This window comes from Phaenicophaeus curvirostris, chromosome 11 (genome assembly GCF_032191515.1).
Source record: "Phaenicophaeus curvirostris isolate KB17595 chromosome 11, BPBGC_Pcur_1.0, whole genome shotgun sequence".
Taxonomy (NCBI): Eukaryota; Metazoa; Chordata; class Aves; order Cuculiformes; family Cuculidae; genus Phaenicophaeus; species Phaenicophaeus curvirostris.
In genome coordinates, this window is record NC_091402.1 from 1,937,904 (window position 1) to 1,959,429 (window position 21,526).

General features: G+C 44.3%; 1 protein-coding gene across 10 annotated transcripts in view; it reads left to right on the top strand.

The window, feature by feature from the left end:
- Positions 1–21,526, top strand: part of WNK2 (WNK lysine deficient protein kinase 2) — a 136,250-nt gene that overhangs the window by 105,665 nt on the left and 9,059 nt on the right. For 6 of the 10 annotated variants that reach the window (XM_069865633.1, XM_069865635.1, XM_069865634.1 and 3 more), the window contains 3 exons: positions 865–963; positions 6,732–6,776; positions 8,293–8,546. In XM_069865633.1, coding sequence (XP_069721734.1) covers positions 865–963; positions 6,732–6,776; positions 8,293–8,546 — 398 coding nt within the window. Of the gene's footprint in view, positions 1–864; positions 964–6,731; positions 6,777–8,292; positions 8,570–21,471; positions 21,502–21,526 lie in introns of those variants that run through there. The other 4 variants (XM_069865642.1, XM_069865637.1, XM_069865643.1 and 1 more) reach the window with 4 other exon arrangements.

Below are 21,526 nucleotides of genomic sequence, written 5' to 3' on the forward strand. Positions count from 1 at the left end.
TGCTAAAATTAGCTCGCTTCCCTTAAGCTTGAACATTTTAGGAGTGGATTTCACTTCTAGTGATGTGGGAACATGAACCTTTGACTATCCAAATTACCAAATTAAACAGATCGTTGCAGTATTATCAGAAGAACAAAAGTTAAAGTATCTTATCAAGTAGTAGGAGTCAACACTCATGAAGGCATAATAGTTTTTAGGAAAGATATGCCTTTTATTTTTGCCTATACTGGTACCTTTTCTGGAGTCTGCCTTAAAAATTGCTGAAAAAAAGAGAAAGGGATAAAAAAAAAGTATAGAAGGATAAGAGATCGTTCCCTTTTGTTCATTTTGGGCTGTTTTTCCAGCCCCTTGATACTGGTAGACCCGAAGTTCTTCATATAAAGTACCAAAGCATCTTGTGTTTGAGGGAAAAAAAAAGAAAAGGAAAAGAAAACCAGACCCAGAGAACCAGTTATATTCCCTTTATCTAAGGGGCTGACTTTGTGCATGAGTTTGGAGCCCCAAATGCCTGTAGACTGGCTGTGTTCCCAGCCTTGCCCTCTGATACTTCTGTGTATCGCACACCTGCATAGGCTTTGACTGATCTTGTTGCCATGCATAGTGGAAGTTATAATGCTGGTTAAAGTACCTTCCTCTCATTGCACATCCTGCCAAACTAATCTACAAAATGCCTATCTGTTCTCTTCTGCTGTTATTGCATCCTTTGTGAATGGTCAGTTGACTGAGTCCTCTTTGGCAAAGTTAAAATGGAGATGTGGATGTTTAACTAACAAAGCTGATTTGACTGATGGTATAGGACATCTGATCGCAGCTACTTGTACTTTATAAGTGTCTTTGTTTTCTTCCCTTTATATTCATTTGCAGGCTGGACGGTTTTCCACCAAACGTCTGAGAGAGTGACCTATAAATCTAGTAGCAAACCTCGTACCAGATTCCTCAGTGGACCTGTGTCTTTGTCCATCTGTTTGTATTTGTTCTTTTGTATTTTATCACAGCCCATCTTTCTTTTACCCCCCTTTTCTAATTCCATGTTTTATATCTCTGATATGTTTGGCAGGATGCCCCTTTTTCTGAACCATCTTTTCTTTCTTTTTTATCTTTCTTTTAAGTAATCACCATGAGCACACCTTATTTATATTAATTTTTCATATGAAAGCTTTTTTTGCACTGCTTTTGGCTCGTGCCTAAGCACCAAAAGCATGTGTGGAAGATCTCATCCTTTATTATATAGCCTTGATGGTAAATTTTTACCCTGGACTTATCAAAGCTTTTGTACTTTATGTGATTTATGTTGAAGTAATTTCATTTGCAATGTGGCAAATAGACATGTCTGCTGTCCCGGTTCCAGCGACAACCAAAAGAAACCCATCCTTCTGTAGACGAATGGTCTCTTTCACACATGTTTGGACTATGAAGACATGCATGTAGCAAGCTGATACAATACTAGAAGGTCACTGGAGGGTATAACTTCCATACAAGGGCTGTATTAACACGATATACAGTACTGTTTATATCCACTCTCTTTTCTTTGATTTTATTTCCCCGCTCTTTGCATGTGGAAATGCTGAGACCATAGTGCTCCAGCTAGTTCCTTCAAAATCTGTTTTCTAGGTGGGCTTTTCCCCCGTGCATTTGCTTTAATTACTTTAAGTAGTTTGTTATAATACTCATAAGCAGCAGGAGGATCCGGTTACTTCAAGGGAGAGTGTCATCAACTTTTTTTGTGCAAACTGATCTGGCTGAAGCACTTTACTCAGTTTATTTTCTTCTGACCTTATGTGACCTCAGAGATGAAGTCAATTAGCAGTTCATCAAAGCATAAATAAGTAGAAAGCAATATCAGATTTTTGGATGATCCTTTGAAATGGAATGCTAGGATCTAGTATTTTTCGTCCCTAATAATTGTGCACCTGTTATTTGTAACCGATTTATATGACTTCTAAAGTAATTGGCAACCCATCCAAATGATATCAAGCTACTGAATTAAAAAATTGAGACCTTTTAACCCAATCCTATACGCTGCTTTTTAGGCAAACAAGATTTTGCTTGTACAATAAAGATATGTTGTGCTGAACAGGTACCATAGGCCACTTATATATAATGTTAGAAAGGCTAATAATGTCCTTGAGAAAATGTTTGGTTAGCTAACTGTTCATCTGCATTAATATCAGATCTCCCTTTGGAGTTCTACTTTGCTCATCATTATCCAAGTGGTACAGATCAAAGGCACAAGACCACTCAAACACACTCCTCCTCCTTTTATGAATAAACCATATTTTAAACAATATTTAAAGGGTATTTACCTTGATTTTCTTTGGTTTGAGGTCCCAAAAATCCGAGCACTTGAAAACTGATGTTTACTGCTCAGCATTTTGGATTTATTACCATGCGAGTATTTAATGACTGTTAAAGTCACAAGAGAATTTTGCATTCAGGGATTGTTTTTTTCTGAGAACCTGAGGGGAACTCTCCCTTCACAAGTTTTCCCATTTGGTATCAGAATGGACATCATAGTTTCTTCCTCTGCACATGTAATTCCCAGAAGTCGTTTCATTAATCTTTCATGTGAGGATGCAAAAAAGACTGGGAGATGGGAATTAAAAAGCAGCATATTAAAAACATTTGGGTGTATGAATATTGTGAATGAAATCAAGGGGATCTGTAAATCCTTCAAATCGTGAAGTTTTCCAATGCTTAAATAACTCGGCATGACTAATTGCTTTCTGTTCTCAGCCCATATGCTCTCTTCTCGGTTTCTTGTGAGTGAAGTATTGGGAGAGAAGGTTTGTACTCCCCCAGTTCTGAGTCATATGAGGAGATGGACAGAGTTTCAGGCACTTAAGGCTGACGCATCCATCCAAAGCCACTGCTGCTCAGGGACCCTCGTTTCAAATACTGCCTGTCACTTGAGTTGCTAGACAATTTTCCACAGCGAGATTACTGGCGGGGCAAGGGGGTTATTTTAGCTCGTTTCCCCAGTGAGTCCAACAGGTTGGTGTTGTGTATGAAGGGATGAAGATGGGGCTGTGTCGAAGCCTGTTGTACCCCAGGGGCTGCAACTGCTGCTGGAAGGACCTGTGGCTGTGGTGTCATCGAGCTGGTCTCCAGAGCAGCTGTGACCGTGGGCCTCAGGAAAAATCGTGCTGTTGGAGTGAGTCCAGAGGAGACCACTGAGATGATCTGAGGGCTGGAGTACCTCCCATCCGAGAACAGGCTGAGGGAGTTGGGTTTGTTCAGCCTGGAGAAGGCTGTGGGGAGACCTGAGAGCAGTTTCTAGTGCTGAAAGGGGCTCCAGGAAAACGGGAGGGGCTCTTGATCAGGGAGGGCAGGGAGAGGATAAGGGGAAGTGGAGTGGTTTTCAGCTGCAAGAGGGGAGATTGAGACAAGACTTTAGGCAGAAATGTTCTGCTGTGAGGGTAGGGAGGAGCTGACACAGGATACCCAGAGTAGTGGTGGATTCCCCATCCTTGAAGGTGTTCAGGGCCAGGTTGGATGGGGCATTGAGCAATGTGACCTAGTAGGACATATCCCTGCCCATGGCAGTGGGTTGGAACTGCATGGGCTTTATGTTCCTTCCAACCCAAACCATTCCATGATTCTATGGTGATGATGATGGGAATGCCAGCTGGCTCATGGTCCTTACCCTGTGGAAGGGATGCAGGCTGACCCGAGATACAGGCAGAGCCAAGTGCTAGATGCTGAGCAGGTTTGCAGTTTTTACACGCTTGAGAGAGGGGAGCGAGTGCTGGGATCATGGCATCATTAAATGGTTAAGGTTGAAAGGGACCTCAAAGCCCATCCAGTTCCAACACCTCCCACTGGATCAGGTTGCTCCAAGCCCCATCCAACCTGGCCTTGAACGCCTCCAGGGGTGGGGCAGCCACCCCTGCTCTGGGCAACCTGGACCATTCCCTCCAGTGCATCCAGTGCATCCAGTGCCTGCACTGGGGTGGTGTGTCTGGGTCCACACGTTGAGGTTCCCCTGGGACTTCTTGTTTGAAAGCTGTTGGGAAAAGTTGTGCTGGATTTTCAGAAATACTCTGAATCTCTCCTTTTGCTTAAAGAAAAAACCAGCCTTTTGGAGAGCTTGGATGTTCCAGAGTGGGCCTGGCACTGTATTAGAAGACAAATTAACTTTTAAAAAGAAATGTTCAGGTGCATTAAAGGTAGTTGTAGATAGTTTGACCAAATACCTTGCCCTCATTCAAGATCCGTCAAAAAACACTTTCACAGTGTTCTCCCAGCTTTTTGATCCTTTCCCCATATCCAAGGTTGACTTTTCCTTTGCGCTTTTCTTGGAATAAAATATTCCTGATGGGCTTCAGGATAGTTTTAGCCTGGGTGAAATTGCAACTTGTCTTAGGAAGAGTTTGTGCTGCTGGTGAGTTGAATTTTCAAAAGCCCTGTGTGGCTGAGACTTGAAAGCTTGTGTAAAGCAATTTTTGTCAAGTCTGGAATAATTAATATATTGCATGTGCATATGTGATTACGGAAATGGTTTAACAATTCATTGCCATTTCATTTTATTTTAGCTTTCAAGCTTTTTGGCAGCTATTAGAGTGCAAATGTAGGACAGTAGATTTTTCTGTCCCGGATGATATAATAGCTCCTTAATTTCTGAGATAAGAAATCTGGAATTGGAGGTAAAACACTCAGCTGAACTTCTGCAGTGTTGGATTGAATCTTAATTATGATTCATCTCTGAAACTTTACAGCTATTAAACACCTTGATTTTAGAGATAATACAATTAATCTGGTGAATTAGGTGAACCAAGTGCATTCTTAATTGAGTTTGAAATTCAAACCGATGATTGTCAGTCCCTGCTTCAGGCAATATCACCGCTTCAGTAATGTTTCTTGTCTCCCAAGCAACGTGCTGGAGTGATACAGTCTGGAGGAAATAGCTCTCTCTTTGGTGACTGACTCTCCTGTGAGATTTCCCTTGCCCTTGGCTCCACTCGTGCTGGTATTTTGTGGATCTGCTTAGCATCACTGTTCTCTGTACCTTCCCTACATGTACGGGGCGGGGGGACAGGTTTGATTTGGCACCCAAGGTACAAACTTGTGACTGGGTGTTCAGGAAGCAGAGGGGTTGCTGATTAAACTTTTTTACCTGCGTTTGAGCACGTACAGCAGTCAGCTGCCTACCTTTATATTTTGCAGGCAGTTGCTTTTCATTTGCATACATGTTGTGCCAAATGCTGCCTATTACTACATGCAGAATAGGTAAGCAAATAGCATTCTAGTATCGCTGCCACTGATATTTCCATAATGGGAGTCACTAGCTAACTTTGAGATAGGCAAGGTAAGGTATATTTGAGGGGCAAGAGGTAAAATAATTAAAAATACAATGCAGATTTTTCAGTTGTGAATGTGACTTGTGTTTGTTATCTAGGCTTTAAGCTGAGAAGCTAAACCTGGTTATGCTTTCATAAGGCATTGCTGTAGTCATGTCCTGATTCTCCTGGAATAGAAACCTCATTAAACGATATGAAATAATAAGAAAATCCTTCAAAGCGATGCTCCTGTTCCTCCTCATGCCACCCATATCAAAGCACAAACATTTCTTCTCCCTCTTTTCCCTCCATCTTTCCTTTCCTTTCTCTTCCTCAGTCTTGGACTGATGTGTCTCCTTTCTCCTTCAAAGACTCGTTCAGAGCCTTTGTCAACATGGACCTGCAATCTCTGACTTTACATCTGCATTTCTGGCACAGTAACGTAAAACCTTGACACTGGTTTGCTGTAGAGAAAAAGCACATCCATCCCTTATCTTGCTTTTTGGCCCCACTCTCTGGTTGTGCTCATGTTTACAAGTGCTTCTCCACGATAATGCCCCACATCAGATATTCATCTCCTCACATCTCATAATGATATTCTTCTTCCCAAGTCCAAAATACCTTTCAGGAAATTTGGCACTGAAATAGAAACGATGCTTATGTCTGGCGAGATCTGACAGTCGAGTAGGATTCTCAGTACACTTCTGGAGCTCTGTATCCGACAGGATACGTAAAATCATGATGAAGGATGAAATAATTAAAAAAAAAAACCGAAACGTATTTTGGTTAAATGAAAACTCAGCTACAATGCTGGCTTATTTTTCTCCACTTGGACAATGCTTAAGGGAAACTCATTCACCGTTGCATTCAATTGAAGTTCAGAACCTCACATTTAGACACAAATCCTATTAATAAAGCATTTGGAAGCAATTGGCCTCAGACCTGCAGAACAATGTATCTTTTTGGACTTGTAAAACAGGAGTTCTAGGGTTGTTTTACAGTTTGTCTTTGCAGCCAGACTAGCTTGACTTGTTCCTGAAAGCATTTTTGGCCTCCTGTCACAAACTGAATTGACATCATTTCCTGCATAAGTAGAGTTGGAATCAAAACCTACAATTGGGAAGCCAAGGCAATTCGGACACAAAAAAAAAAAAAAAAAGAAAATGATAAAGAAAAGCCAAACCAAAACCCCAACCAAATGCATCTTTAAGTCATGAGACCTTGCTTTTGGCACACTATTGTACTTCTCAAAGCTTCTGAATGGCTGCACATTAAGAAAGGGTTGAGCTGTCCAGTATTTAGACTTCCTTTACTCACCTGAACTGCTGACTTTGTCTGTCCTTTCTTGCATAATAACTACTTTCTGATTGCTTAAAAGTACAGAAGCTTGTCCATCAGATTTGTTGTGTTTAGTCTTACCTAATTCTGTATGTCTTGTATTGTTTTACCTTGTAGGGTCCACCTTGAAACGACTATGTCTAGGCAAAGATCACAGTAGTAGTAACTATCCCATTTTTGTTTCTCAGTATTTCCTTCATGGCATGGGATGTTTTTTGCTTTTTTATGGTTTGGTTTTTTTTTACTAAAAGCTAGTTGTTTTAAAAATAGAGCTGATGCATTTATACTGATATGAAATTAGACTGTAAACAATGTGATACTTTCATAGTAATGCATGTGCTGTGATGTCTTGGGAACCACGCATGCTGCAAGATGGTTGTGGTATTCTTTGTGTGTGTGACTGTGCACGCATGCGGCAAGAAAACTGGGTTCCGTGTTTGTCTTTCTGAAATATCCACCTCTATATGACTGCAGTTCTCTGCTGGAGGAATTGATAGGTTAAACCAATCTCATTCCTGTTGAGCTGCATGAAATATTGAACACTCATTGAAGAGCTTTCCTGTAAAAATACTTGTTTTTCTCACTGGTCCCTTTCCCCCAAGCAAAGGAAAAGGAAATGAGCAGTGTTCACTTAAAAGTTACGTTGCAGGTTGAATGCATGATCATTTAAAGGTTATTAACGTATTTTATATGACCATAGGACTAATTAGTTTACTTGGTTGGTTACTGATTAACAGAACAATGAAGACTGAATGTTCATGTTTGCTTATATAATAATTTTACTACAGTTCTCTGAACTTTTTGCTTGGAGAGATGGTCTCTATTTCAAATCTTTAGCTGCATCAAATATTTTAGCTGAAAATTCACTTTTTATTTTTTGCTTAGGTCAAATTCAGGCTCTCTCAGTTGCTTTTCCCGGCTGATTTTGCTGTGTCACGTGTGATTACCAACACATAAAAAGAGATTTTTTTTTTCCTCATTCTTCTAGAAATAAGTGAATATATAGAATTAAATCTCTGTCAGCACTCTTCCTGTCTACTTTTATCTATACCAAAAATTCTATCTTTGTATCAAATTCTCATACCCCCACTATGTCCTCCTCTCTCCTCTTTCTGCTGTACGTTCATGGTCCTGGTGGGGTTTTCCCCAGAAAATATGCAGAGTAAATGATCCTAACATCATCAAGAGAGATTCTGGCATCCCGGAGCCTTTGAGGCATAGCAGCCAGCCCTACTTGTAATCTAAATGACACTTATGCTTTTTCCCAGAGGACAGTAAAGTAAATGGCAAATTCATTTTTTAAATGCCTGTAGGTTTAGCAAGGAATGCGTCCTCCCTCCCACTCGCTCGTGGCAGTCCCCCCCAAAGAGACTTTGTAAGCCCTGGGGTGTCTGTGGTACTGGGACTGCATTCGCTTCTTCTCTCCGAGTCATTAATTCCACCTAGAGAGAAGTTGTGGGCGCAGCAGGTAGCGGCTGAGGTGACACGATGTGATGGAAAATACGAATGCATTGGACTTGGACCATTTCTTTAAGCAAAGGTGTTCTGTACAAAGGAGGGAGAGGGTTAGAAGTCCAAAAAGCCACTATTTGAATTTCAGTAGATGAGAAACTGTTTGAGCAGCAAGGTAGGGAAGCGGAGATGCCATCCTCAACTTTCTTTGTGTGTGATTTTCCAGGATCCTCGACAAACAGTCTCGTAACGTGTCCTGAGCCCCTCCCGCAATCAAACCTGCAGGTTCAGGCCAACAACAGTAACAACAAGAAAGGGATGTTCACAGACGATCTTCACAAGCTGGTTGACCAGTGGACAAGCAAAACTGTTGGAGCTGCACAGACAAAACCTTCTTTAAACCAACTGAAGCAGAACCAAAAAAGGCAGGACATGGAGCCAAAGGCTAATGCCATGCAAACGCAGAATGAGACGTGTGGAGTAAGTGGCACTCCTTGAAGGACGTATCTTTTGCTATGTGTCTGAAAGCCTGTGCAGAACTCAGATTTGGAGGAGGACATAAATTAAAATTACTTCAGATAGATAACTTCCTATAAATGTCCATCTCTTTACCTTAAGTACTAACCCAGATGTTTTTTTAAAATAATTTTTCTGGAATAATCTTGAGGGATATACAGGCTGCAATATATATATATATATAAAATATATATATTTTTAAATTGCAACTGCTTATTAACAGCAATATACAGCAATATTCATGCCATTAACTGTATGTTATTCAGCTTAAGTTTTAACTATTCATAAAGTTTTCTTCTTTTTGATGTTTAGTGCTAATCTTCCTTAGACAGAATGGTGGCTGGGCTGGTGGCTTGGTGGTAGCGACTCTTTTGTAGTGGAAGCAGAGCGAGTACTGCGCCGCGACAGAGGGCAGCTGGGTGTGTTTCTGACCTTTGCTTGTTGTACGAGGCATCTCTGAGGCTCTCTGCCTCATAAAGATACCGTCCTCAGAAATGCAGTGAAAGGAAACTACAACAAAATGGAAATGTTAAGCCCCCAAATTCATCCTCTCTTATTTCCAGCACCAGAAAAAAAACATTGCGATGTGCATTTGAGTGTGCGTTTGGTGCTTGTTTTCCCGGCTGAGTGATGATACAGAGGCAGGCACAGAAAGGAGTGAGGATGTATCCAGAATCCTGGTTTACCATTCTGTCTCTCCCTGGTCTGTGTTTCCAGATCTCTTCCTCCTCCTCACAGTTGGAAGATTCGTTAACTAATAACTTTTGCTGGATGCATTTTTTTGGAAGACTGGAAATTGAGCCAAAGTAGAGGAAAATAAGTTAATTTTAAAAGCAAAGAAATAGTGAAAGCAAAATCAATGAGGTTTTGTAATCCTTTAAAAACAAGATAACTGCATCTGGATAGTAAACCATCACCTTTTTGGCATGTTGAAGGCAGGAAAAAACTTGTATGCAGCAGCGATAGCTCTGTAGTTATTGATGATGTGAGACGTGCCAAAGCAGTTATTACAGGCACATCAGCTTTGGTTCCTGCTGGTTTCAGAGTTAGCAGGGTCACTGACTTCAGAGGGAAAAGCATCTGTGCAAGTGTATTAAGAAATGTTGTGTCAGTTTTCAGTTGCCACAAATCAATGAAAAACAGAGAGCGAGTAATTCTTCTGTGCAGTGAGGGTTTAATCAGTATAAACCCGTTCTGGAGTTACAATGATATTGAATGAAGACCCTGTTAATTCTCAGGCTGGATGTGATATAAAACAATTCTACTACAGCACAGGGGCTATTCTGGTGGTTGAGCATCATTCTGCCACTTTTCCCTTTTGAAATTCACCCTAAAGGGGAAATTGAAGTTAAAGGAGGAGAGAGCTCCATGGTGTTTGGAGATAAATAACCTAAAGAGGAGGACGGAAATTGTAGGAAAGGATCCTTGGTCTGGACGGCCAGACAAGTGCCCCATAACACCAGTTCTTGGAGTGATGAATTACATGGGGAGATGTTATACCTGCACTGAGTCACCATTGAGTCCACCTTTTAAACTGGTACTGAAAATACAAAAAGAACTCAGGAAATCACATAAATGATGGGAAAAAATAGCTTTCTAGCAGGAAGCATAAAAAGCTTCTTCAGTCCTTCTGTTAAGACCATCTTTTCATCATCTTTTTGATCAAATACAAAAATGTCTTTGCAAGGAAAGAGTCAGGAGCACTAAACAGATTTCCAGCCCGTCAGATAAAGTTAATAATTATTTTTGTGTTGGAAATAAAGGCTAGAGAAATTGGAAATGTGGTGATTCTTATACCTTTCTTTTATGACTGGAGGAAACTAGGAGGAATCTGTTGGGGCAGGTGGTCTCGTGTTTCGATCTGGGTGGTTTGAGGAGGTGCTGTTGATGGTCCCGTGTGATGATCAGAAATGAGGGGCAGGAGGGAGGCGCTATTCGTGCCTTCACTTCTAAATTGTCTCAGGAGGTTATTGGCTGGAAAGATGGCTCCTTGAAGAGTTTTTCAGTAGGAGTACGGGGTGTGTGGGTTGACCCATGGTTCTCTGTTACTTACGGGTTCCCTGGAACCGGCTCTGTATGGAGCTCTTGTACGTGACACACAGGCCATGCAGGTGACGAGCATCCTGCTGGGGTGACAGTCTAGGGCTTCCGTTAAACAAGGTGAGACAAAGGCAACGTCAAACCAAACCACCCCTTTCTACTCTTTATTCATTTATTTTCAGTCTCTAGCCAGAGGGATGTTGCAACAAATCCTTATTGGTGAGACGTAGAATTATTTTATTTCATTTTATTTGAATATTTACTTCTACTGTCCACCCGCTGTTGTTAATACACAGGGTAGTTGTGTGGCCGATTTCAAATCTTCTGTTTCACCCTGAGTTATCTTTTTTCTCAAGATGCTTCTACCACTGTCTGCAAACTGTTTGCTGTGTGAATACCCTATATTGTTGGCACCTTTTTATAAACTAAGTGTAAGCTACTCTATAAGCTTGGAAATCAGCTCAGAAGAGAAATTGGCGATGTGCTTAGTAGGAGTTAGTGGTTTTATTTGCATCCTCTTTATTAACAGAAATGTGGAAAGCCATGCAGTAATCAGGATGCAAAGGAAAACTTTAAAATCTGCTTTGTTTCTGTGGAAGTTACCTGTCGCTTTGGCTGCAAATGCTAGTTGATACATATGAGAAGTTGGCGGGGGGACACTCAGGCATCCAGCACTGAAATGTTCCTTTTCAAATACTTTATTTAAATATGGAAATACATGTGGGTTCTCTTCACCAATGTTTTGAAATCATAGAATCACAGGATGTTCTGAATTGGAAAGGATCTTCAAGTCCAACTCCTGTCCCTGCATGGGACACCCCAACATTCACATCATGGGGCTGAGGGCGTTGGCCAAAGGCTTCTGGAATATTGTCAGGCTTGGTGCCGTGACTGCTTCCCTGGGAGCTGTTCCAGGGCTCCACCACCCTCTGGGGGAAGAACCTTTTCCTAATGACCAACCTGACCCTCCCCTGGCACATCTTCCTGACATTCCGTTGAGTCCAGAGAGAAGAGCTCAGCACCTCCTCCTCCTCCTTTCTTTGTGAGGAAGCTGAAGAGAACAATGAGGTCTCCCCTCAGTCTCCTCTTCTCCAGTCTGAACAGACCCAGTGATTTCAGCCGCTCCTCACACAGCTTCCCCTCTAAACCCTTCACCAACTTTGTGGCCCTGTAATGTGAGACATTAGGAAGCACTGAAGTCAAAATTATTTCTCTTGTGCTCATCCATGCTGCAGACATGATGAGATCATCCTCTCTCACAGGTAATGGTGCTTACCACCGGTCAAGGAGTAGCCTAGGAACGTGAGCTGCCTTGTGTGTGAAGAGCACTGACTTTTGTGTATTAAGGGTGTTATCTGAAGACACTTGGGAATAAAGGGCTTACCAAAAGTATTTTTCTATTTTTCATACTGTTCCGTAGCTCCACGGGTTTTAAAGAAAAAAATATTGTCCCCCCCAAAAGCTGTAATCATGTTCTAAGTCCATGTTCCAAGTCCCAAGGTTGTTCCTGGGAAGCGTGCAGGTCTGTGTCGGCTGGTGTCGTCTCTGGGAGTTTAGGCACCATCAGTAATAGCTGCACATCTGTTTGCATTTAGTACATCTTGGTTTTAATGAGCTGGCTGCCTGGGAAGCAGGCGTTGTGGACATAACCACTGATGCAAAAATGGAGCGGAAGGACTATTAACACCGTTTACTGTGTCTTCTGTCTCCGCTGGATTGGAAGAATAATAAAAAAATAGGATGAATCTGTGTTTGAAGCTGTTTAACAGTGCCTTCTCAAGCCGAGTCAAAGTAGCTTTCCAGGAACCTGGAAGAGCACAAACCCAGATCTTCAGTAACGCCTAATAACTTAGGGGGTTCAGCATACTGGAAAGGGTAATAAAAAAAGATGTGTTGGCGTCCTTGACCTGCTTGTGTTGGCTGCCAGCTCTAGCCCTGTGATTCAGACGGTTCTGTTTCAGTGGTGGTTGGACCATCCAAAAGTAAAACAGTGATGCTGCTAACATAGCCATCAAAATGCGATGAAGAAAAATAAGAAAAATAATCCAACCTTGTATTTTTAGAATGGGTTGTGGTAGTTATGGTCAGCATTCACAGCAAAACTACCTGAGTTCTTCAGTTCTAATGTAAGAACATAAATCTTTATAATCACAGACCATAGAATGGTTTGGGTTGACTTGGCCCTGGCCCAGTTTGCCCAGGGAAGTAGTGGCTGCCCCATCCCTGGAGGGTTCAAGGCCAGGTTGGATGGGGCTTGGAGCCCCTGATCCAGTGGGAGGTGTCCTTGCCCGTGGCAGGGGTGGGACTGGATGGGCTTTGATGTCCTTTCCAACACAACCCGTTCCATAATTCTTTGCTAAAGGGAAGAATTGCAGCAAAAGGCAGGAGCTTTGGGAAGCAGAAGCAAGAAGTGGCTTTTACCTGGTAGGTACTTGCCATCTGGCAGAGGTTTATTAGTGCACTGCGAGTTTGTCAAGCGTAGGTGAGGAGGTGTGAGCAGGTGTGAGCAGAGGTGCAAAGGCAACAAGTAGAGATACCACCATAGGTATTTGTCGAGTGACTAAGTGTATTGATTTCTACAGGAGGCCAGTGGAGATGCAGAGAGAAAGGGGATGGAGTATTTAATGTACTTCCCATATAATATAGAATATGTTTTAGGATATCAAACGATTCTCCCTTGCAAAAAAAAAAGAAAAAATATCCCAGTTAAATATCTCTAGCAGACAGACTTTTTTCCATAGTGATGACAGACTAGTTTTTGTAGTACTTTTGATAAATTCATTAAGTTTAAGCCTGTGTCTACTTTATCAGCCTGCCTACAGCCAGGGCAGCTGACTTTCTTGGGCTCTAGACAGGCAGCAGCACAAACAGAATTACATTAATATTGTGATATTAAAAATGAAGTGATGCCATCCATAGTTGGCTCAGTCATATTAGAAGTGGGTAATGAATCCAAGAATCATAGAATGGTTTGGGTTAGAAGAGACCTTAAAGATCATCCAGTCCCACCACGCTGCCTTGGGCAGGGACACCTCCCACTGGATCAGGGGCTCCAAGCCCCATCCAACCTGGCCTTAAACACCTCCAGGGATGGGGCAGCCACCACTGCTCTGGGCAACCTGGGCCAGGGCCTCCCCACCCTCATGGTGAAGAATTTCTTCCTAATGTCTAATCTAAGTCTTCCTCCTTCCAATTTAAAGCCATTCCCCCTTGTCCTAACCCTACATGCCTCCAGCTTTCTTGGAGGCTCTTCCAGTTCTGGAAGCTGTTCTAAGGTCTCCCTACAGCCTTCTCTTCTCCAGGCTGAACAACCCCAACTCTCTCAGCCTGTCCTCATAGAAGAGGTGCTCCAGCCCTCTGATCGTCTTCGCGGCTTTCTCTGGACCTTTTCCAACAGTTCCATATCCTTCTTTTGTTGGAGATTCCAGAACTGGGCACAGGAGTCCACGTGGTGTCTCATGAGAGCAGAGTAGATTGAGCTGCATCACCTAAAGTTCAATTAGGAAAGAAGTCCACTTATGCTTTACCCACATTTAAAATCCTCTCCTCCTCCTGAAAGAAAACACATGTCCTATATGACTGCAGGCAGTGGTTATAAAGATCTTTTGGTTTTCAGTGATCTCTGAGCATTGATTGCTTGAGCTGGATACAGGTCTCTTGATATGTTACCACTTATTTTCAATTCCTAAAGTAACTTCAGAATATATGAAACAATTCACTCCTGTGTCTTCAAGCTGTGATCAGAATACCAAAGCCCAGAAGCTGCACTGGAAGCTGAAGCCTTATCACCACGAGGGTACAGTGTTCCATAGTTTGCGTACTTACTGTAATCGATAACTTGTGTCGCAATTGGCACCTTTTGAACAAACTTGCAAAAATGACAAGGTAGTAACTAAAAGGAGAAGTCACCCGGGCAAACGGGGAGCTGCAGATATCAAATATGTCATTCCAGCATAGAATTAGCCAGCTGGTGAGTGACAGGAGAGGTTACAGGTTCACAGCATCACTTGTGAGCTTCAGCCCCCTGAGGCTGTAGGGTTCGTGCTCTAAGGTGAAATACCTTCACCATTGACACTGCGCCTCTGGACTTGCTGCAACAGCTCCATGTCCTTCCTGTGCTGAGGACTCCGGAGCTGGACACTGGGCTCCAGGTGGGGTCTCATCAGAGCAGAGCAGAGGGGCAGAATCCCCTCCCTGGCCCTGCTGGTCCCACTGCTTTGGATGCAGCCCAGGACACGGTTGGTTTCTGGGCTGCAAGCCCCCATTGCTGGCTCATGTTGAGCTCCTCATCCCCCAGCACCCCAAGTCCTTCTCTTCAGGGCTGCTCTTAATCCATTCTCTGCCCAGCCTGGATTTGTGCTTGGGATGGCCCTGACCCAGGCGCAATAGACTTGTTGAACTTCATGAGATTCACACAGCCCCATTTCCACAGCCTGTCCTGGTCCCTCAGGAAATATCGATCCGATTCTCTTTCTAACCCTGACTTTGGCTGCAGTGTACGTATACACCTTGTCATTCACCACATGAATGTCCATCTGCTTCCCTTTGATTTTTGTGAATAAAATGACTTGTAGTCTCACGGCTTTTCTAGAGCAGGGAAATCCATAGCCCTTTGTACTGTTTCGATTCCTTTTCCAGTGCATGTTGATTTTGATGTTTCGGTCTGCACCTGCGTGCAAGATAAAATCACAGAATCCCAGAAAAATCCCTGCTAAATCACAGTTACGCAGGAGCTCATCCAGGCAGGTTTGAATATCTGCAGAGGAGGCTCCACACCTCCCTGGGCTGCCTATTCCAGTGCCCCATCACCCTCACAGGAAAGAAGTTTTTTCCTCCATGTTCAGGTGGAACTTCCAGGGTTCCAGTTTATGACCAGTATCCCACGTCCTGTCACTGGGCACCACTAAGTCTGATCACAGCCTCTTGACATTCACCCTTTAGATAATGATCAGCATTGATGAAATCCCCCTTCAGTCTCCTCCAGGTTGAACAGATCGAAGTCTCAGCCTCTCCTCATATGAAAAATGCTCCAGTCCCTTCATTTCTGTGGCCTGTGGGCTGCACCCAGGGGCACAGTCCTGGCTCATGGTTAGCTTGTTGTACACCAGGACACCAGGTCCTTCTCACAGAGGTGGTTTCCAGCAGGTCAGCCCCTTGCCTGTGCTGGTGCAGGGGTCCAAACTTGCCTTGGTTGAACATCTTGAAGTTCCTCCCTGCCCAACTCTCCAGCCTGTCTCAGTCTCGCTGAACAGCCTCTGGTGGATCAGCCTCTCCTCCCAGTTTGCATCATCAGCAAACATGCTGAGGGTGCACTCTGTCCCCTCATCCAGGTCATTAATGAAGATGATGAGCAAGACTGGGCCCAGTACTGACCCTGGGGAACATCAGTGGCCACAGGCTTCCAACAATTCTCTGCACTGCTGATCCCAACCCTCTGAGCTGCCTGTTCTCACTGCCCACTTCTAAGCCAAGCTCCTTCTGCCAATGAGGATGTTATGTTCAAAGCCATGCTGGAAACAAGGTAGACAACATCCACTGCTCTCCCCTTATCTACCCATCCAGTTATGCCGTCACAGGAGGCTAACAGATTGGTCGAATGATTGCCCCCTCCCATTGAATCCATGCTAACCACTCCCGATAACCTTCTTTTTTTCCAGATGCACAGAGATGGCATCCAGAGTGAGCTGTTTCATCACCTTTCCAGGGATGGCAGTGAGGCTGGCTGGCCTGTAGTTCCTCATTGGTCCTCCTTGCCCTTTGTGAAGACTGGAGTGACATTGGCTCAGGCCTCAGGCACCTCTCCTGTTCCCTATGACCTTTCAAAGGTGATGGAGAGTGGCTTAGCAATAACATTTGCCAGATCTCTTAGCACTCGTGGGTGCATCCCTTCAGGGGTCACAGATTTATGGGTGTCCAGTTTGCCTAAGTGATCTCTAACTCAATCCTCCTTGACCAAGGGGCAGTCTTCCTTCCTTCCTTCCTTCCTTCCTTCCTTCCTTCCTTCCTTCCTTCCTTCCTTCCTTCCTTCCTTCCTTCCTTCCTTCCTTCCTTCCTTCCTTCCTTCCTTCCTTCCTTCCTTCCTTCCTTCCTTCCTTCCTTCCTTCCTTCCTCCCTCCCTCCCTCCCTCCCTCCCTCCCTCCCTCCCTCCCTCCCTCCCTCCCTCCCAATCTGGGAATCTTGAGAGAAGGCCTTAGCAGCAGAGAAGGCATTCAATCACGCTGCCATCTCTGCATCCTCCATCACCAGGGCACCTACTTCATTCAGCAATGGGTCCACATTTTCCTCAGTCTTGCTTTTGCTGCTGAGGTACTTGAAGAAGCCTTTCATGTTGTCCTTGATGTGTCTTACCAGATTTAATTCCAAGTGGGCCTTAGCCCTCCTCATTTTCCCCCTGGATACTCTGACAGTGACTCTGTATTCCTCCCAAGTGGTTTAATGGTTGGACTTGATGATCCAGTGGGTCCTTTCCAACCTGGTGATTCTATGATTGTATGATCTCTTTTTCCATATTCCATAAACTTCCCTCTTCTATTTGAGATTTTCCAAAAGCTCCTTGCTCATCCATGCCTCCTTTGCTTGATTTCTTACTCATAGGGATGCATCAATCTTGAGCTTGGAGAAAAAAGTGTTGGACCAGCCTTCTGAAACCACCTACCTTCTAGAGCCCTAACCCGTGGGAGTCCTCCATATAGGTCTTGGAAGAAGCTAAAGTTAGCTCTTCTGAAGTCCTTGTAATCCTGCTTATCGCTCTTGCTTCTTCCACACAGGATCCTGAACTCAGCCTTCTTGTGGTCACTGCAGCCAAGGCTGTCCCCACACCAGTCCTTCTTTGTTCGTTACTGCAAGGGCCAGCAGCACTGACTTCTCCACCACCTGTGTCAAAAAGTTATCATATAATGTCCCGAGTTGGAAGGCACCCACAAGGATCATCAAATCCAACTCCTGTCCTTGCACAGGACACCCCAACATTCACACTGTGGGGCTGAGGGTGTTGGCTGAAAGCTTCTGGAATATTGTCAGGCTTGGCACCGTGACTGCTTCCCTGGGAGCTGTTCCAGGGCTCCACCACCCTCTGGGGGAAGAACCGTCTCCTAATGTCCAACCTAACACTTCCCTCGAGTCCTGTCATTCTTCACCAGAGAGAAGAGCTCGGCACCTCCTTCCCTTGTGAGGAAGCTGTAGAGCATGATGAGGTTTCCTCCTCTCCATCCATGCTCTGCAGGAATCTCTTGGACACAGCCTGGCTGTGTTGTCTTTCCAGGAAATATCAGGGTGGTTGAAATCCCTCGTGAGAACCAGGGCCTGTGGTCATGAGGCTGCTTCCAGCTGTCTGTAGAAGGCCTTACTGACTCCCTCCCCACATGGATTGTTTCGACTTCTGTCAGTGTTGAGTCAACACAGCTAGTTAAAACATGATAGAAACAAATTTCTTTAACTAAGGGATTTCTACCTAGGGCAAGATGCTGGAGCTTAGATGCATTGCGGCGTCTTAAAGTGTGTGATTTTCTCTCTTGAAGTATGTGACAAAGGTAGAGGAAGCAACCTTAGATCATTAACGTGCATTTGTCATGACTTGAACAAGTTTTGATAAGTGTGTGTAACGGTGGCGTTCGGAGCATGATGTAATTTTGTTCTGGTTGTACGTACATAGCCTTAAATACAGCTGGTGCTTCACTAAGTGATATAAAAGTCAAAAAGCACAAATCAGGTAGAGGTGAGTTTCTAACCATTGTAAAGGAACTGAAAATAAGCTAATAATTATTAGAATTTTTAAACCGGGCCACTTTCAATGCTAATGTACAATCTGTTGGTGCATTTACAGGCATCCGTTGTTACCCACTCACAGTTTGTTTGGTGGAAACCGTCATTTTAAGAATGTTAAAACGTGTATCTAATAATTATAGAGTCATGGAATGGTTTGAGTGGGAAGGGATATCAAAACCCATCCAGTTCCAACCCCCTGCCAAAGGCAGGGTCACCTCTGACTGGATCAGGTTGCTCAAAGCCCCATCTGACCTGGTCAGAAGTCTTTGGGCCTTGAAGCTACGATCTCATTTCCTCTGTTCTTTGGTTTCTGCTCTTCATTTTGGTGGATTTTTATACATTAGTGATGTTAAATTCATTATCCAGAGGCAGCTCTTTCTCTTAGTTTGATGCTCATCATCAGATTCAAGTTTAGAGTAGAACTGGAGACAGTGAAGCAAAGGAGGATTTAAGATATTTCTCTGTTTTTCTAAACTTTGCTTTGGAGTACAAACTAATACCCCAAAGTGGGAAATCCCGGAGTGCCAATTGTACTTTTAATGGGGAAGAGATGCTAAAATCAGAAACACAAAGGAAGCATTCCGCACAGTCTTATAGAATCATTGAGTGGTTAAGGTTGGAAAAGACCTCTAAGGTCATCCAGTCCAACCGTCAGCCTAACATCACTGTCCCTGCTAAACTGTGTCCAAAAGTGCCACATCTACACATTGTTTGAACCCTTCCACAGATGGAGACCCCACCACTGCTGTGGGCAGCCTCTGCCAGTGCTTCTCCACTCTGGCAGTACAGAAGTATTCCCTGATATCCAGCCTAAATGTCCCCTGGCCATTTCCTCTCATCCCATCCCTTGTTACATGGGAGAAGAGCCCAGCACCCATCTCACCACGATCTCCTTTCCAGGAGCTGCCGAGAGCGATGAGGTCTCCCCTCAGCCTCCTCCAGACTAAGCAGCCCCAGGTCCCTCAACCTCTCCTCTTGAGACTTGTTCTCCAGACTCTGCCCCAGCTCTGTTGTCCTTCTCCAGATGCACTGCAGACCCTCAATATCTTACTCCTAGTGAGGGACCCAAAACTGAACTCAGGATTCACCAGCACCTAATACAGGGGCAGAATTGCTTGCACTTATTAATTTTTTCTGCTGCAATTCCACCCTCATATCCATGTTATCAATGTATTTTGAGACATCAGATAACTGGGAGATTCCCAGACTCAGAAAATGCCCTTTTTAAATTAAGCTGGGCTGGCTTGGTGGGGACGACAGCAGGGAGTTGTAACTTTGGTGAAATTAAAAGCGTAATGCAATGCTGCAAACCCAGTGCACAGAGAGATCGGGCAGCATCCTGGGTAACGGTTGTTTCCATGGCAGTGCGCGTGATGGAGCGTATGGATCATTTGGGAAGCTCTGCCATCACTTGGGAGAGCACTTTCACTGCCCCTTGCACACAAAACCTGAATCATTGAAGTGGATGTGAATAGAATTTTAGGAAAATAGCTGGAATTGATTCCCGTAGCCCCCAAGGTGGGAGAAGCTCCTGCTGGGTGCTTGCTGCTTTACCTTGCCCGATCTCAGCTGCCACCGACGCTGGGTATTTAACTGCCGAGGAAAATCGCGTGCTGCCATTCTTCACTACCCTTAGTTCAATGAGGCCAAACAGCCCACATACCTTTTTACAGAAATGTGTGTAAGAGATTTTAAAACCTGCTCTGAGGATGGCTGCAAGAGATGTGGGTTAGATGGCTGTAAGAACTGGAGATTTTGCTTAGATGGCTGTAAAAATAGAAGATTTGGGTTACATGGCTGTAAAAATATGAGATTTGGCTTAGATGGCTGCAAGAATACGAGATTCGGGTTAATTCTGCATTTGGTTCTATTTATTTACTTTGATGCATAGAACCCAATATAAGAAATACGTGGGTGACTTTGGACATTTGAAGGTTTTCATGGCTTTTTGTGGCATTCAGTTCTTCCCTGTTCAGCAATGTTTCCTGCCTCCTGGAACAGTAACATGATATTCAGACAGCTTTCCCCTCCTCCCCATATCAACTTTGCTAATAATTGTGTTTTTGTCTTTAAGAACAAACAAACTAAAAAGAAAAGGGGGAAAAGCCCCCACAAACAACAAAAACAGAAAAAGAAAACCCATCCCTGCCGGCTGCCAGGAGAGGGGCGGGGATGCTGCCCATAGCTGGGGCTGTGATGCTGCGGGGAGCAGCCACTGTGGTCCTAGCACAGATAGAGAATCACAGAATCATGGAATATTCTGAGTTGGAATATTGATCCCCAAGGATCATCGAGTCCAACTCCTGTCCCTGCACAGGACACCCCAACATCCACACCATGGGGCTGAGGTCAACGGCTTGGGGCCGTGACTGCTTCCCTGGGAGCTGTTCCAGTGCTCCACCATCCTCTGGGGGAAGAACCTTTTCCTAAAGTCTAACCTAACCCTCCCCTGGCACATCTTTCTCTGGAGTCTCTCCAGTAGCTTCAGATCCTTTTTATCCTGTGGTGCCCAGAACTGCCCCCAGTGCTCAAGGTGGGGCTGGATCAGTGTGGAGCAGAGGGGGACAATCCCCTCCATCTCTGGGCTGGCGATGCCATGCTGGATGCACCCCAGGACACGGTTGCCCTCTTGGCTGCCAGGGCACTGCTGGCTTGTGTTCAACTCGCCCTTGACCAGAACCCCCAGACCCTTCCCCAGGGCTGCTCTCCAGCCTCTCCCCCGACTCTGTGCCCACAGCCAGGGCTGCCCTGTCCAGGGGCAAAATCCAGCACTTGCCTTTGCGAGACTTCAAATGGCTCGTGATTGCCCAGCTCTCTGATTTGCCCAGAACCCTTTGCAGGGCTTCTGTGTCCTCAAGAACGTCAACAGCTCCCCTCAGTTTCATGTCATCTGCAAACTTGGTTATTAAACCTTCAAGTCCTGCATCCAGGTCATTTTGAGGATGTTAAAGAGCATGAGGGTGGATCCCTGCAGAACCCAGCTAGAGACTGGTCACCAGCCTGATGTGACCCCATTTCCTGGGATCCTTCGAGCCCAACCGCTCAGCTCATTGCTCACCCAATGGTTTAATTCAATTTAATTCAGATGGCATGGACACCTCTCTCCTGTTTGAAATATCGTGTGTTTATCCAGCTGGATG